The sequence below is a fragment of the Humulus lupulus genome, chromosome X (assembly GCF_963169125.1).
Source record: "Humulus lupulus chromosome X, drHumLupu1.1, whole genome shotgun sequence".
In the NCBI taxonomy this organism is placed as follows: domain Eukaryota; kingdom Viridiplantae; phylum Streptophyta; class Magnoliopsida; order Rosales; family Cannabaceae; genus Humulus; species Humulus lupulus.
This window is the reverse complement of record NC_084802.1, coordinates 5,283,853-5,300,602: the sequence shown is the minus strand read 5'-3', so window position 1 is coordinate 5,300,602 and position 16,750 is coordinate 5,283,853. Positions and strand designations below refer to the sequence as shown.

General features: G+C 36.9%; 1 protein-coding gene across 1 annotated transcript; it reads left to right on the top strand.

Annotated features, from left to right (window-relative positions):
• Positions 1 to 5,715: 5,715 nt before the first annotated feature.
• LOC133804256 (glutamate receptor 2.7-like) lies at positions 5,716 to 12,531 on the top strand. Its single transcript, XM_062242402.1, has 5 exons — positions 5,716 to 6,104; positions 9,077 to 10,416; positions 10,769 to 11,081; positions 11,189 to 11,595; positions 11,687 to 12,531. Exons 1-5 carry the CDS (start codon positions 5,813 to 5,815, stop codon positions 12,269 to 12,271), a joined length of 2,937 nt encoding a protein of 978 aa, XP_062098386.1. The 5' UTR covers positions 5,716 to 5,812; the 3' UTR covers positions 12,272 to 12,531.
• The last annotated feature ends 4,219 nt before the right edge of the window (positions 12,532 to 16,750 follow it).

Below are 16,750 nucleotides of genomic sequence, written 5' to 3'. Positions count from 1 at the left end.
GACCTTCGAGCGGGTTTTTTCCAACTCGACCTGCGAGGCTGCCAAGGCATCCTTAGCCGCCTGCAGGCTAGTCTGGTGCTCGCTCCTCATGTCCTCAAGCTGAGTTTTGGTCCTGGCGATGCTCCGGTGAAGGGCAACGGCGCTCTGCGAAGGTGAAAAGACAATTGCCTTAGAAAAAAGAGAAGAAAGAAAAAACAGGGCAAGGTGTACTTTTAAAAGCCATAAAGGGGTAAAGTCAGCTTACCGTTAGGGTCATGCCCAGTGAAGACTCCAGCACGCCCACCGGGCTCATTGTCTCGATGGCCTAGAGCTCCTTCTCGTTGAACTTGTATATATGGCTGACGACGTAGTTTGCCGACTCATACACCGTTCCCCGGAAGGCCTCTGGGATCTTCTCCAGGTCCTGGGGATTGACTGGGATGCGTACCTCGGAGGGCACACTCACCGAGGTCCCGAGCTCCGTTCCTGCGTCCCGGGCGGTGGCCGGAGCTCGCGGAGGAGGTGGAGGCATGTTGCTTCCCCCTGCAGCAGGAGGGACCGCTCCCACGACCTGAGCAGCTGGGGCTTGCTCCTTCTCCTTTGCAGGAGACTTGGTGGGGGTCCCGGCGGCGTGCTTGGACGTCCGGAGCCTCTTCATTTTTGGCCTAGCGGCCCCTGCTGGGGGGTTCCCCCCAAAGAACGCACCTCGCAGGCTTTCCTCGGGCTGAGACATCTTTTCTGTCAAAGTAAAGACATGATTAGTACAAGTTAGCAATCACACAAACAAAAACAAGGGGGAAAAAAGAGAAATTAAAGTATATGTATACTAAAAGGGATCCTACCCCCCGGGCTAGAAGAACCTATGGTTACGACCATCGGCTCCGGAGCTCCCGCAGGAGAATCTAAGTCGATTATCTCCCGAGCTGGTGAAATTTCTGGATCCGACTCCGGTTCCGGGCTAGATTCTTCTACATATTGCTTAAGCCCCGGAGCTACGGCGCCCCTCTGGAGTGATGGCCATGACCGAAGGTTGGTCCCATACTCCTCGAATAGGATTGACCTAAAGGCTAGGGTGTTATCTACTACTACGGTACCCCTAGGCCGGCTATCTTGGTAGTCCAGCATGAGCCGGTCGACACAGTGGAGCAGGGTTGTGTTCAGGTCCGGATCACTTCGGTGACGATGGACGAGCTGCCTAGGGTTGAACCTAGCCAACCGGGGGTCTGCTGTGGCCCTATCTAGACTCCTAAACATGTAAGGGTTACCTTGGCTAGAAGGACCCGCGGCTGCTCTGGATTGGATCCTCTCCTCGCTCGTCCTCTCGGTGACCTCCAAAGCCCGCTTCCTATTCCTCGCGAGGGGAGCTTCGTCGCCCTCATCCTCCTCATCTTCGTCTCCCGCGACCTCCTCCACGGTGATGGGTCTGGTGTCGTGAGCTGGGGGAAGCCCCCGGGGCCTCCTGAGGTTCAAAGTCTGATTTGGGAAAATCAGCTTGCAGGCTACCATCGTCTCGTCTATTACGAGCACGCGGTAATCTTTCTCACTGGGGGGCAGGCCCGCCAGTGTCTCGTATTGGGCCCCGAGGGTCACAGATTTCTCTGTCCTCGCGAAGATGGCTGCAGAATTAATCTAAGTCAGAAAGAGATACGGAAGGAGCTAAAACGACACTTAACTTACGAGCTAAGGATAAAAAAACACTTACGAGGACGATTGAAGTAGTGGAGCTCGCAATTTCTGAACCCCGTCGACATGAAGAATTGATCCTTAAAGTCGTTGGGGTGGCTGGGCAGCTCGATGACCGTAGCCGTGTTGGGAAATCGGGTCAAGTAATAAAACCCATCGCCTCGCCCCCGCTGATCCGGGCTAGCCTTGAGGCAGAAGAAGTACAAAATGTCCGCTGAAGTGGGGACCTCCCACTCGTGCTTCAAAAATAAATATCTCAACCTCGCCAACAACCGATAAGAGTTGGGGGGGAGCTGAAATGGTGCCAACCTCACATAATTGAGGAAGTCCGCGAAATACTGGTCCAGCGGGAGGAATGCCCCCCCCCCCCCCCGCCTTGAAATGCTCGCCGCTCTAGGCCGCGAATACCTCGTCGAGTGGCGCGCAGCTCCGCTCGCCTTCCGCGGGGGTTCGGGCAACCACAGATGTTCTCCCCAGGGCGATGTTGTGGGAGAGAAAGATTTTGTTGATCTTCGCCAGGTCGGTGACCTTTGAGACGATCCTCTCCGCCTCAAAGAAGGCATCAGGAGCGACCTCGATCTCCTGCTCCACGGCCGGCCCAAAGTTGGGGATTGGGGAATCCGGCATCACCGCCTTTCCTTTGTCTTGCTGAGAGGCCGAGCTGCCGACAGTCTTCTTTGGCGCGCTCCTCTTCAGTGCCATCTGGTCGCCTAACGAACAAAAGAAAATATTTTAGAAAAGGCGACCCAAGCGTGAGGAAAAATCAAATGTTATTTGCACGAGCTGAGGTAAGCCCAACCCGTGGAGAGTGGGACCACGCGGTTCAATGAACACGCGTCTGTGCTCCCAACAGATCCCCGATTACTCGGAATTCGTGTGTCAGGAGGGTCAGGATAGAATTTGTCTTGGGGGGAAAGTTTCAGTAGGCAAAGATTGCAAAACCGCCTGTGAAGCGTGTCCCCTAAGCTACCCGGTTTTGCACCCAAAAGTCCAAAACTCCTACCCAGAAATTTTCCCCAGAAAATGCATCCTATAAACCATACTCCTAAACGATTTCCTACAGCAAAAAATACCCTAACCTAAAGGGCTTTCACCCTTCATACCCACAAAAACCAGTAAACCCTTGCATGTGGCTACAGTAAATATTTACCTAAGCTACAGTGAAAAATATTTTCAAAACACGCATGGTCAGGAGACTTACAGTGTTTGGTTGGGAGGTGAATAAAGGTGTCGCCTAGGTTGGAGCTTCGTAGGAGTTGCTTTCTCCAAAGATTCGAGGGAATCCTCACGCCTAAGCTTCTTGAACACTGAGAATGGCGGTCGCAGAAAGGAGGGTTCCTTTTTCTTCTGAGATGAAGAGAGAAGAAGGAAAGAAGTTCTGAGAAATTTCAAATGAAAGGGTGGCCCATGCGTGGGGTGGCCACCCCTTTTATATACGTGAAGGGTCACGTATAGACGGCTGTTGGATGGCCCTGATGAGGGGTCTGAGGCCCTCCACTCGAAATACGAAACGACGGCTGGGTATAGGCTAGGCCATTAAATGCGGTTCTCGTAAGACGTACCATCACCAACCACGATGTTCCACGTATCAGGCGCCTGCGTATGAGATGGAATGTGAAGAGTTCATGGGGAAGCATAAAAGCCCCTACTGTGGCCTTATACGACGTGGTATACCACGAGCAGGGGCTTGGGGGTAGATGTACGCCCTGATTTTCCCACGGGCTGATTAGCGAGTCGAGTCGCGGCCTAATCATGATTATCTCGTGGACATCCCCAAAACCGAAGCTTCCATCATAAGGTCGTACCTCCTTAGATCGAGATAACCCAAGGGTTTGCCAAGCTTGCCTAAGAACTGAGTCCGGACTCTGAAGGCCAAAGGTCGAGTTAGGTATCCAGATCGTGGTACGAGCTGGACCTGAAGACTGTGACCCTTTGTAAAGTCAACACACGCAAGGTAAACGTGCATATATAAGACATCACGTGTCTGATATGCCCCTGACTTCTCGGACACGCAGCAGGAACGTGCGTATTCAGACACCCACTACTGGGTTGGGCTGTGCGGCCCATTATCTCCTTACCTATTGATTTGACCACACTTATGTGTCAGGTTTAGGAATTAATCATGAATGTCACAGAGTTGATACAATAGGTAAGAAGGACACGGGATGACCTTTTTACCAACTCCCAGGTGCCTTCTCCTATAAATATGGAGACCCTGAGAGTTAATAAGGGTTGGATTATCTCTTGTAAGAAATACCCTGTAATCAAATATCCAGTATATAGCAATAATACTGACTAGTGGAGTAGAAAGATTTTAACCTTCGAACCACTTAAAAAATGTGTCTTGAGTCACCATTTCACTTTTCCAAGATCATATATCTGTTATGGTTCAACATTAGCACTAATCCCTTTCTTTTCTTTTCTTAATTACCTGTTGGCGAAGAACCGCGTCAATAATAGATATAATAAAAAAAAAATTATATGACGGTATATTTAGAATATCTTGCAAATTTTCAAGAAATTCTTAATAGTTTACAAAGCCAAAAACATGGTTCAAACTGTCAAAGTTTACACGCGTACACAAAAAAACATGCATGAGTGCAATAGACAATTTAGACCTTGTTTTCAGTACCATAATTTATTCGGAATTTCTTGAAAATTTATAGGATGTTCTAAATAGCTATAATGTACATCGTCATATAAATTTTTTTAGGAATATATCTATTCAGGTGCCAAAAATTTAAAAAAAATGTACCGATATTGCAAAAAAAATAAGATGCATTGTAGTGACTCTCTATTATTATATTAGTAATAGTATATATATTTTGTATAATCAAATATGGGGGCGTAGGCCTCTCGAAAATGTTAGGAAGACTACTTCATTGATTCTAGTGTGGAAGGATATTGAACTAAGAAATAGATCATAGTTGTCATGTCAAGTATGTAAATGTGTCGTTTATACCGATTCTTACACAACTATATTTATAACTATTAGCAAAATAAAAAATAAAATAAAAAAACATAGCAAGAAAAACTAATATAACTAACATAAATATTTAACTAAAATGGAACACAGCTAATAGAATATTTTATTTTTATTTTTTATGAACCATTGAAAAAGACGAAAGTAATAAAAGTAAAAGACTAAATTTTAATAATTTATATTAAAAAAACATCCATATAAAATATAAACTGTTTAACTTGTGATTAACGATCAACACTTGAATAGTAGAAGAGAAATCAAGACTAGACTTCAATGCAGCCGAAATTTGCATGGTGGAATTATATAAATATATATATATATATATATGAGAATGTTTGAAATTTACTTTAAATCCTACCGATTCGCTTTTACTGTTTTTAGGTTGTAAATAGTTTTGGGCTTCATTTTGTTTGTATGACAATATATATTATATTGAAGTTATTCACAGCATATGAAAATTTTCATAAAATTTTAAATAGTTTACAGTACCGAAAATTAAATTTAAATATGTTATTGCAAGTGTGATTCATTTTTTTTATACACGTGGAAAGCAACATATTTGAACCCAGTTTTCAATAATGTAATTTATTCAGAATTTTCTGAAAATTTGTAGGATGTACTAAATAGCTACAATATCCACGATCATAACAAAAAATCGCACCGAAAATTATTTACCGATAAAAAAAAATACTAAGAGATGAGCCGATAAGGGTTAAAGCGAGAACATGTAAAAAAAGTTGTGATATATATGTATACACATATATATGGTCCAGATCCTCACTGTTTTTAGTCTGTTAAGAAATTGGCATATTTCAATATATCGATACAAACAAATTTACTTTGATTTGGTCAAGGTAAACGATCAAAACTCATAAATACATATACAAATAATTACAATATATATATATAATAGCTACGTACGTATACAAGTTTGGGTCGCGTATTAGAGAGAATAATATTGTCAGCACTAAATATTATATATATCAAACATGGCAGCCTATAGAATTTTCAGAAATAATTAATATTATTACTATAAATATAAGCAATATATATATGTATGAATAAGTTTAGAGTTGTCTGATTCTCATTTCCGAATCAAACCAAAACCTACTTTTATTTTTTCAAGTACTCAAAAACTCAAAACAGTATTCCAAACAAACAAAGAAGATGATGAGGAAGAACGACATCCCAGCGATTGTCGTTTTTTCTGTGTCCTTGTTGTTCTTGCTTTGTAATTTCCCGAGTATGTCGTTGGCCCAAAAAAGTAGTAATGGTGGGAAAATAATAGGAGTGAAAGTTGGGGTGATTCTGAACTTGGAGACTGATTTTGGGAAGATGGGGCTGAGCTGCATCAATATGGCTCTTTCTGATTTCTACACCTCCAATCCTGCCTTCACAACCAGACTTCGTCTCCACACTAGGAACTCCAAATCCGACGTCGTTGAAGCCGCTGCTTCAGGTCACTCACTTCTCTCCTCAATACCCTTTTTGTCTTTTCATACATATTATATAATGTTATATATATATATATATATAATAAAGACCTAGTTTTCCTGCATAGTAAATTCGACTGAGTTAAAGCATTTGATTCTGTCAAATTAAATTGTGTATATGCTTGTTCTCTCTGATAATAAATTGTATATAGCGGTATATCGGTTATCTAATTATATATATATATATATATATATATATATATGAATGAAACAACTACTTCGTCATCTTTTTACACAAAAAGTGTAGATATTACCCAAAAAGTGTTTTTCTGTATGTCTTATTCTTATGTCTATGTATTTATTAATATATATATGGGTGTTTGTGTAAGTGAGTAGAGATTCAAAAACATACTAATTATTAATTTCTAGAAGCATGGAATATGGTAAATAATTAAACTAAAAAAATACATAATGCTTCATTCTATAAAAATAATGAATATAAAAAGTTTAAATTAACAATTATATGTACACACATACTCATGTACATACCACCCACCCTATAAAATATTGTAGTTTAACTAATTATTAGTATTATTTTTATTGCATTTTTTCGCCTAGATTAGAGGTATTGCTATTTGTCACCTTAATGTGGGTTATATAACACTACATGAGGTAGCTTCTCACGATTGATTAATAATACTTAATATTAATTAATAAATTAAATTGTGTGGTCCCCTCATATTGGATTAGCGGTATGTCACTTTCATATGGTGTTAGACACTAGATGTATCTCTTAGTATATATTTTTTTAATAAGATTAGATAGATTAGGGGTGTGCAAAAATCATCAAATTCTATAAGAACGACCGATACAACCGACTGCCAAAAATTTTGATATCCAATTATGATTAGATCGGATCGAATTTTGAAGATCCAAATTGGATCAGATCGATTATTAGATGATATATGAAAAAATCCAATAAAAAAAAACAAGGAGACACATTCAATGAATAAAACCGATCTAATTCAATGATTGAATTGGTTAAGATAAATTAATTTTATTAGATCGATTATAAAAATTCAACATCCAATTGATAATTGTATCTCATCATAAAGGCTAAAAAAATCATATGTGAACACCCCTAACTTAAATTGTTTCTCAACTCTCCCAACTTATATATATATATAGCCAAATCGTATATAAATATATCCAAGTATTCAAAGTCCTTTTCTTGTATATAAGTGTGTGTGTATATATATATAGATTAAAATTTAGAAGTCAAATTTGAATAACACACCTGTTATACTTATAGTCTTACTTAGCCGTAATAGAGGATGAGAATGTACTTATTATTGGACTAAGAATATGGACTTCATATTCCATGCCAGGATGGAAGAATCGATCTGGCTTACTTATATCTACACGGTTACAATAGTATCACGTTACATTGACTTTGACTTTTGAACAATATATAAAAATATTATATCCATCCACATATAATATTTTGATGAATAATTATTCTGCACGAGATTCACTTTTAAGCCCTATCGATAGGGCTTTCAGTGTTTCTCAATTCGTGAATAATTTTCGGCGCGACTTTTTTTATGACCGTATATATTGTAGCATTTAGAGCATCCTGTAAATTTTCAAAATTTTTTGAATAGTTTATAGTACCGAAAACTAGGTTCAAACATGTTGCTTTCCACGTGCATAAAAAAAATTAGTCACGAGTGCAACAACATGTTTGAACTTAGTTTTCGGTACTGTAAATTATTCAGAATTTTCTGAAAATTTGCAGGATACTCTAAATAGCTACAATATATATGGTCATAAAAAAAAATTGCGCCGAAAACTGTTCACGGGTTGTAAACACTGAGAGCCCTACCGGTAGGGCTTAAAGTGAAGCCCCATAAGAGAATTCCCCATATTTTTATTTATGTTTTTACTGAAAATGATGTGTTAGAAAATTAATATTGATATTTATTTGAAATAATTGATATCTTGATTTTTCTATAATATAAAGTCCTGAATTAAGTCCACCTGTGTTTGTGATTTTCTTATTTATTAAAAATATGCTAAGAAGATTAAAGAAATTTGAATACTTCAAAACAATATATAAGCAATTCAAAGATATGTTTGGCTTTTCACGATTATTCCTTGTCCATTCATAAAAAGTATAAAATTTGATAGGATAATTTTTTTCTAAAATTAGATTATATTTTTTTTGAAATATTATTTTCTCTTTTGGATTTTATTTTTAGATATATTTATATATAGTCTAAATGTAATAAAATTTCATTAAATTTGTAGAAGATGATTTTTTTGTGTAATTTGAAGAATCATTAATTAGTATGTAAAATTGTTTGACTATTTTCTAATAATAATATTATGGCCATCTCATATGAGAAAAATGATATATTACAACATTATAAAATAAAATTATAATTGTTTTTGCTTTGATAATACAAGAATAAGATTTGAAATATATTTCAAAATATATACTTTTTTCTTTTTAATTTTTATATAGAGAACTAGGTGGATATATGCTTTCTTAACAGCCCTCCAATAAATCACTTTTAAAACTTATCCAAATATTGACAAAAGTTGTAAAAAAAACCTTATAAAAGCCAACATGCACTTAACCACATATAACTACTTAAGATATTGTAGATTATTTAAGTAAAAAAAATATATATATATATATATATACATATAATTATATACACAAAGTTAACGGTCACGATTCTCAAACCAAGAAGAGAAAAAAAAATTAAATAAATAAACGCATTTATTAATTAAAATAGTTTAATTATATTCTTATTATTATTATTTTCTCAAAACAGCTTTGGATTTAATAAGTTAATTTTTGTTATCATATCATTTTCCTATTGAAACTATTTTACTTGAAATTTTAAATTCATATATCATTTATCATATATTAAAGTTTACGTGAAATTTTAAATTCTTCGTATTAATTATTTTTTTTTTATTGAAACAGCTTTGGATCTAATAAAAAATGTTAAAGTCGAAGCCATTCTAGGCCCAGAAACATCAATGCAGACCCACTTCGTAATCGAACTCGGTGACAAAGCCCAAGTGCCCATCATAACATTCTCCGCGAAAAGCCCATCTCTCACTTCTCTCCGAAGCCCATACTTCTTCCGAGTAGCCGCAAACGACTCGTCTCAGGTGGAAGCCATAGCTGCCGTCGTCAAAGCTTTCGGATGGAGAGAAGTAGTGCCCATCTATGTCGACAACGAGTACGGCGAGGGAATCATTCCTTACTTGACCGATGCTTTACAAGACGTCGATGCCCAAGTACCGTACCGGAGTGTGATCCCTCCGACCGCCACAGACGACCACATTTCCGCCGAGCTCTACAAGCTCATGACAATGCAGACAAGGGTCTTCGTCCTTCATATGTTGCCGGCTCTTGGGTACCGAATCTTTGCCATGGCCGAGAAGATTGGTATGATGGCTGATGGTTATGTTTGGATAATGACTGATGGGGTTGCTGATTTTCTGGGCTCAGCCAATTCAACTGTTCTCGATTCGATGCAAGGAGTTTTGGGGTTGAAAACCCATGTCCCTAAAACGAAGGAGCTTCAGAATTTTGCGGTTCGCTGGAGAAAAAAATTTCAACGTGAAAATCCCACCATTGTTAACCCTCCTTTGGTGACTTTTGGGCTTTGGGCTTACGACGCCGTTTTCGGATTGGCCAAGGCAGTTGAGGAGATTGGGAAAGCATCGAACTTTAGCTTCAAAAGGGTGAATGTTTCGAGTGATAACAACTCTACTGATTTGGGATCGTTTGGGGTGTCTCAGACTGGTCCGGAACTTGTTCAAGCGTTATCGAAGATGACGTTTAAAGGGCTTTCGGGTGAGTTTAAACTCGTTAATGGGCAGCTGCAAACTTCGACTATTGAGATCATCAACGTGAATGGAAGTGGTGAAAGAAAGGTTGGGTTTTGGACGCTTGAGAATGGACTCGAGAGAACGTTGGGTTCGGGAGATAAGACCAAATACTCTGCTTTGAATACCAGTTTGGCGCCTATAATATGGCCTGGTGACTCGACCTCAGCTCCTAAGGGGTGGCAGATCCCGACGAATGGGAAGAAGTTGCGAATTGGGGTCCCGGTTAAACATGGATTTAGGGAGTTTGTGAATGTGACATTTCCTTTCTCAAATGATTCTGTTACAGGTTACAGTATCGATGTTTTCAAGGCCGTTTTGGAAGCACTGCCTTACTCTGTTTCGTACGAGTATGTTCCCTTTGCTAATGCCGATGGCAGTAGGGCTGGCACATACAACGACTTTGTCTACCAAGTGTTTGATGGGGTAAAAGCTTTAAACTTTTTATGTTTCTTACTTTTGTTGCCTTTTTATCTTAGTACATTACTGTTAAATATAAACAAGTATGGATTTTTTTTGTTGGAAGTTGATTCAATTAACAGTTTTCTTTCTTGGATAAAGTTGGTTGAAGTTAGATAAAGACGGGTTGTTTTTTATCTTAATGTTATATAAGGAGAATAAATGTTCTGAGTCTCGTGTTGGTTGTTGAAACTTGAAATCATTCTTAGTGAGAAATAGAGAGAGTTTTCTTCTTTGAGAATTGTCCTTAAAGATAGCTTCTTCTTTGTTGCCTTTTGAAGTGTTTTTACTCAGCATTTTAATGGCTCATATTTGGCAGAAACTGGATGCTGCAGTTGGGGACATAACCATTAGAGCAAATAGGTCCTTGTATGTGGACTTTACATTGCCATATACTGAGTCTGGTGTGTACATGATAGTACCAATCAAGGATGATAGAAGTGGCAATGCTTGGGCATTCTTGAAGCCTTTGACTTGGGATCTTTGGGTAACAAGTGGTTGTTTTTTCATTTTTGTTGGGTTTGTAGTATGGGTTCTTGAACACCGAATAAATGAGGACTTTCGTGGCCCTCCATATCATCAAATTGGAACAAGCTTTTGGTACTCTTTTTCAACCATGGTTTTTGCACATAGTAAGTTCCTTGTGATTATTTGAACAAGTTGAACATAACCTTTTTTTTACAAAGGACTTAACATGTTCTTTTTGTTGTGCTTTGTTTTTTTTAAAATAAATTTACAGAGGAAAGAGTTGTGAGTAACTTGGCAAGATTTGTAGTGATTATATGGTGCTTTGTAGTACTCATACTCACCCAAAGTTACACAGCTAGTTTGACCTCGCTTTTAACAGTCCAACAACTCCAACCAACCATCACTGATGTGAACCAGCTCCTGAAGAACAAGGAGAAAGTTGGCTTTCAACGGGGTTCTTTTATAGAAGGAATATTGAAACAAATGGGGTTTGAAGATCACCAATTTGTGATCTATGACACTCCAGAAGACTTATACCAACTCTTTGCAAATGGGAGTAAAAACAATGGGATTGCTGCTGCTTTTGATGAAACACCTTACATGAAACTTTTTATGGCAAAATATTGCTCCAAGTTTACCATGGTTGAACCAACATTCAAAGCTGACGGCTTTGCTTTTGTAAGACCTCTATTTCTTTATTACCAACATATGTATTCATTTGTCTCGTATATAAACTCATATATGATTATTCTCAACATGTATATCCCAGGCTTTTCCGAAAGGCTCGCCTCTTGTTCAAGATATTTCGAGGGCAATATTGGAAGTGACTGAAGGAAAGAAAATGAAGGCTATAGAAGAATTGTGGTTCAAGAAAGACACTAACTGTGTAGACCCCAACAACAAGTTCTCATCCAACAGTCTTGGGCTGGAAAGCTTTTGGGGACTCTTTCTCATCGCAGGTGTGGCTTCATCGTTGGCGCTTGTCATATATGCTGTCATGTTCCTCTACGAGCAAAGGAATCTCTTGATGAACTCCGATGCAGAACCATCAGTTTGGAGGAGAATTGCGGCCATTTTTAGAACATTTGACGAAAAGGACCTCAGCTCGCACACTTTTAGAAAGAATGAAGTCGGAGAAAGAAGCGTCATTGACATGTCATCGCCGAACACCAACTGCCCGCCAAGTCCTTCAGGGTTCTCAGTCCATACAAATTCAAGCTTTGTGTTTAGGGAGCCAGGATCGTCTTCTCCAGACCCAAATGGTACACAAACAACTTATCAAGAGACTGTTGTAGTCTCAGCTGTAGAGGTCACTGGCCCAGATCAAGACTTGAGGGAGAATCACAACTCTTAGATTGTGTATATTATGCTAGTAATGATGGAACTCTACCTCAATTTAAAATGGTAGGAGTTTTTATTCGTATAAATCATGTTACGTGTAGATATAACTCTGATATACATGCAAATTCTCACACTCCCATGACAGTACCAGAGATTAATTGTTTCTTCTTTAAGATTTGGGTTTGGTGCAATTAGAAATTTGACATGTCTTGTAATAATTTTTAAATAATCTGTAAAAAAGATAACTGAAAAAAAGTATTAATTTGTGATATTGTATAGTAATTTAGTGTTGCACCATTAGAGATATTTAAAGAAGAAATATTAGACCGAATTATTCAGAAATCAATATTTTTACATAATATATAACAATATAAAACAAGCAGATTTTGATGAACATATTAATTGTAATTGTGGCTTGTTCTTCCTTTTTCTAGTGCCTTAATTTTTGCTCGGATAAACTAATGGTAAGAATAATAAAATTATAAAAAAGAAAACCAACAATTTAAGAGACAAGTAGAGAAAACAATTACATGAAATTAAATATGTCAAACATTCTAACACAAAGTTTCATAAAATTCAATTTTTTGGAAACCAACTACCAAAGAAAGAAAAGAAAATGTGACATTAAGTGGTGCGAGCACTTGTATCTGGATCCTAACTAACTTGAGCACAATTATTAATTTTTGTTCTGCCTAAACAAAGCTTTGAATTGATGCCCATCTACATTGCCAATGAATACGGAGAGGGGATCATTCCTTATTTGATTGATGCCTTAGGAGAAGTAGATGTTGGAGTGTCATTCACCCTCGGCCTATGACCATCAAATCAAGACCGATCTTTACAAGCTAGGCACAATGCAAACTAGGGTTTTGGTTGTTCACACATCATATGACCAGGGATCAAGGTTGTTCAACATGGCTAAAGAGATTGGAATGTTGGAACAAGGTTATTTTATTTTCAGTTCTACCAGGACGACTACTGTAGGTGATAGGTGCTTGTCGACCTTGTCTTTTGCCATGCTCTTCCTCTACTACTTGTACATGCATAACATTTGAACTTTGCGTAGACAAATCTGCCCTATTATCAAGTCCATTAACATCAAGTGCATCAACAACATGATCGTCATTAACATAAGAATCGTAGTCATAGGATCGTACTACGCTGTCTCATGAACATAGGCGGATCTCTAACAAGGATTTCATCATGGACAATAATCTGAGAATTTGTCTCTGGAACAATTGTCTCAATCTCACTTCGAGATTCCTTGATACCAGGACATGGGAGAGAAATATTCTTCTCAAATCGAACTTATTTATTAACACCGGAAGAGGCCAATACATTTACTAAACAATTCTTCTTAACCAAGGTTACACACAAAGAAATCATTTTATCTATAGATTTTGATGCTATCTCGATGAATGCACGAACATGCCTACTATTTTTCATAACGGTGGGTTTGAAGGGTTGTGAGAGGCATGTGTACGGGACTTCAAGTTTTAAGTCGTACACACATTTATCCACTTCAAGCTCTTCGTAAAAAATATCAAGCAATTGCTCGTATGTCACACCCTTCTCCAAATGTAGCACTTGATTTTTAGCATCTCTGAAAAATCAAATCCTTATCTTCCAATTCCCAAACACCATTGTATGCAACAAATATGAAAACAGTCTAATATGTAATGGAAAAAAAATCATCTAAAAATTAATATTAACAGCAAGTTCTATCGAGCTTAATCGAGGTACACCGAGGTAAATCTATCAAATCCTATCAAGGTACATCGATTCCTATCGAGGTGGTCTATCTAAGTAATGGAAAAAAGACCTATCGAGGTCCATCGAGTCATATTGAAACCTGTCGAGGTGGTAATTCTACGTAAAGGTAGAATGACCTATTGAGGTCCATCGAGGTATATTGAATTCTGTCGCGGTGGCCTATCTAAGTGAAGGCAGAAGGACCTATCGAGGTATATCGAGCCTTGTCGAGGTGCCTATTTCCTAAAGGCATCGAGACAAGTCAAGGTCCATCGAGGCACATCGAACTGCATTGAGAGAAGACAATATCATAAAAAGAGAGAAAGAGAAGTTATGTTAGGGATATTTTTAGAATTAAGGGATCACTAACATAAAATAGTAATATGTACATAGTATGAGATATTTTTTATTTAGAACCCTTATAATGCATCAATACTCAAATTTCAGTGTGAAGATCGATCAAGCTTTCTAAGTCTTAATTACTAAAACATGACGAAAAGAATATAAGCCAATTTTTTTAGATAACATTTCAAAATCACCTTTACGTCTATTAATCGTTATTTAAGTTAGCTTGTTCCCCCAAGAATTAATTATTTGTTACTTTTTTCGAGTAATTGCTAATTATATATTATTTCAATTATTAGTTTTATTTATTTTAGGATCGTCAATGATGTATGTGTACATCATTCCTTATTACTTAAAAAATAGTGAAAAAAAATAAAAATAAAATCGAAGACATAACATCATGAAGTCAGGCTTACACTGTAGATCTCTTGAATTATAGCTGACCTGTTACCTTAAAAATCTTTCCACGAAAATTCATCAAATTAATTAATTTAGAATTTGTAAATAAATCCAAATTAGCTGATTATTACGTGAAGTTGTTCGTTCATTGACTACTTCCAAATAGTAATCTTTTAATCGATCACTATATATATGATATACTACATAGATTTTCTTGTCTAACTAAAAGTGATTGAACTATAAATAATATATATATATATATATATATTTATCTCTCCCATAAGTAATAAATTAAGTAGTTTCCCTCAATATTTTATAACCGCTTATTATATTGCGTAGATTTTCTTAATAAGTCAAAGGGATTCGAAATAATACTATAAACAATTTCTGTAAAATTCATAATTGTTGTCCCAAATTGCTAAAAAAAAGTGGACATATATAGTCATTTTAAGTAGGGGATATAAACTTCGGATCAACTCTTTACAAATTGAGTTATAGTTACTAAAATATATATGTTTATTGTGACCAAACATTGACAAAAAAAATTGTGTTGTGATATTTGCATTTGGTTAAAATGACACCTGCGCGCGAAAACTTATTATCATTCTCAGCTTGACTCTTAAATCTCATGTAGCAGAAATTTTGGCGGTGTGTTAGGATTTGCTGATATGCAAGCAGATATCACTCGCTTATTATGAAGATGGGCGTCTTCGAGTTTGTAATATTATAAACAAGAAAGTTGTAACACTCGTCGTTAGGTATAATTTTGGAAGATATAACTTCTTTGTGCAAGAATTTTAATGAATTGTGCATTATAATAGAATAACTAATTCTCAGCGATATAACTAGAAAATATTATTTGGAGGGCAAATATTATTAGTTTTAATTTATTAAGGGGCTTTATTATCATTTGTTTTCTTAATTTTAAGTTATTAGTGAACCAATACCATGAATGGAATTCTTATGGTTTTTTTTTTGTATTGAGTACAACTCATTAAAATGAAGAAAGACCAAGTAGTGTACAATTGGATCTATTCTCAACCTGCTAAGCGTATAAAATATACGCTTATTAATAACATTTTCATATTGATTTGGTTGTTTTTCTCAAGAGAAAGTTTCTATTTAATCTGTTTGGTGAACTTGTGCAGTTTGTCGTTATAATTCTGATTTGTTCGAGAATTTGGATAAATGTTGGTTTTAGTAGCCGAATATTGGCCAATATGTGGAAATGTTGTACAGGCGATATATCGGCATAAGGAGGAATTCCAAATTTTGTTTTTGCAAAAACGACATCAGAAACTCGCGTTTTCATCGAGAAAATTCGCCAGGCGATATATCGCCTGTCTTGGGCGATATATCGGCACGAGGGCATTTTTGGAAATTTTCATGGAAATTCGTAGGTTTTTGGATTTTTATAAAAAGAAGATCTGAAAGGAAAAGTGGAAGGAGGCATTCTGAAGGCAAAGAGAAAGAAACAGAGAAGAATCCGCATTTATTTCGTTTGTGTTTATTTTTATGTTTTTGAATTTTAAATTGGATGATGAAGTTTAATATTATGAACTAAATTCGTATTTAGAGTATTTTAATGTAGTCACTGGATATTCTATTCGTCTTCAATGCAATTTCTATGAATCTTTGAATTTATGGTTATCTATTGTTCTTATGTTTAATGCTTGTAATTGATTGGCCATCTGTTGCATGATTATTGGTTTTAATTCAATATCTGAAAAGTGAGAATTGAAATAGCTTTAAACAATAGACATAGATTTCAATTTAGAACGAAAGTATCAAATTGGTTTGTGTAGCAATTAGGTTTTTGTTCTTAATGCGGTTTATGTGTAGAATTTATCACAGACATGTAGAAAATTCACAGGTAAACTGAATATTTTATATCTTGAGAGAGAATAGAATTGTCATTAGTAAACTTGCTATAACCATAGATCAAAGAAACATATTAGTTGTATTATTGATTGAATAGAATTGAAGGTTGATGAAA

What these genes read in the sequence shown, in the direction of transcription:
- LOC133804256 (XM_062242402.1), top strand. Translation starts at nt 5,813, where the DNA reads ATGATGAGGAAGAACGACATCCCAGCGATTGTCGTTTTTTCTGTGTCC. An exon ending in CGTTGAAGCCGCTGCTTCAG is followed by an intron (nt 6,105 to 9,076) that starts GTCACTCACTTC and finishes TTATTGAAACAG; the next exon opens with CTTTGGATCTAATAAAAAAT. An exon ending in TCTACCAAGTGTTTGATGGG is followed by an intron (nt 10,417 to 10,768) that starts GTAAAAGCTTTA and finishes CATATTTGGCAG; the next exon opens with AAACTGGATGCTGCAGTTGG.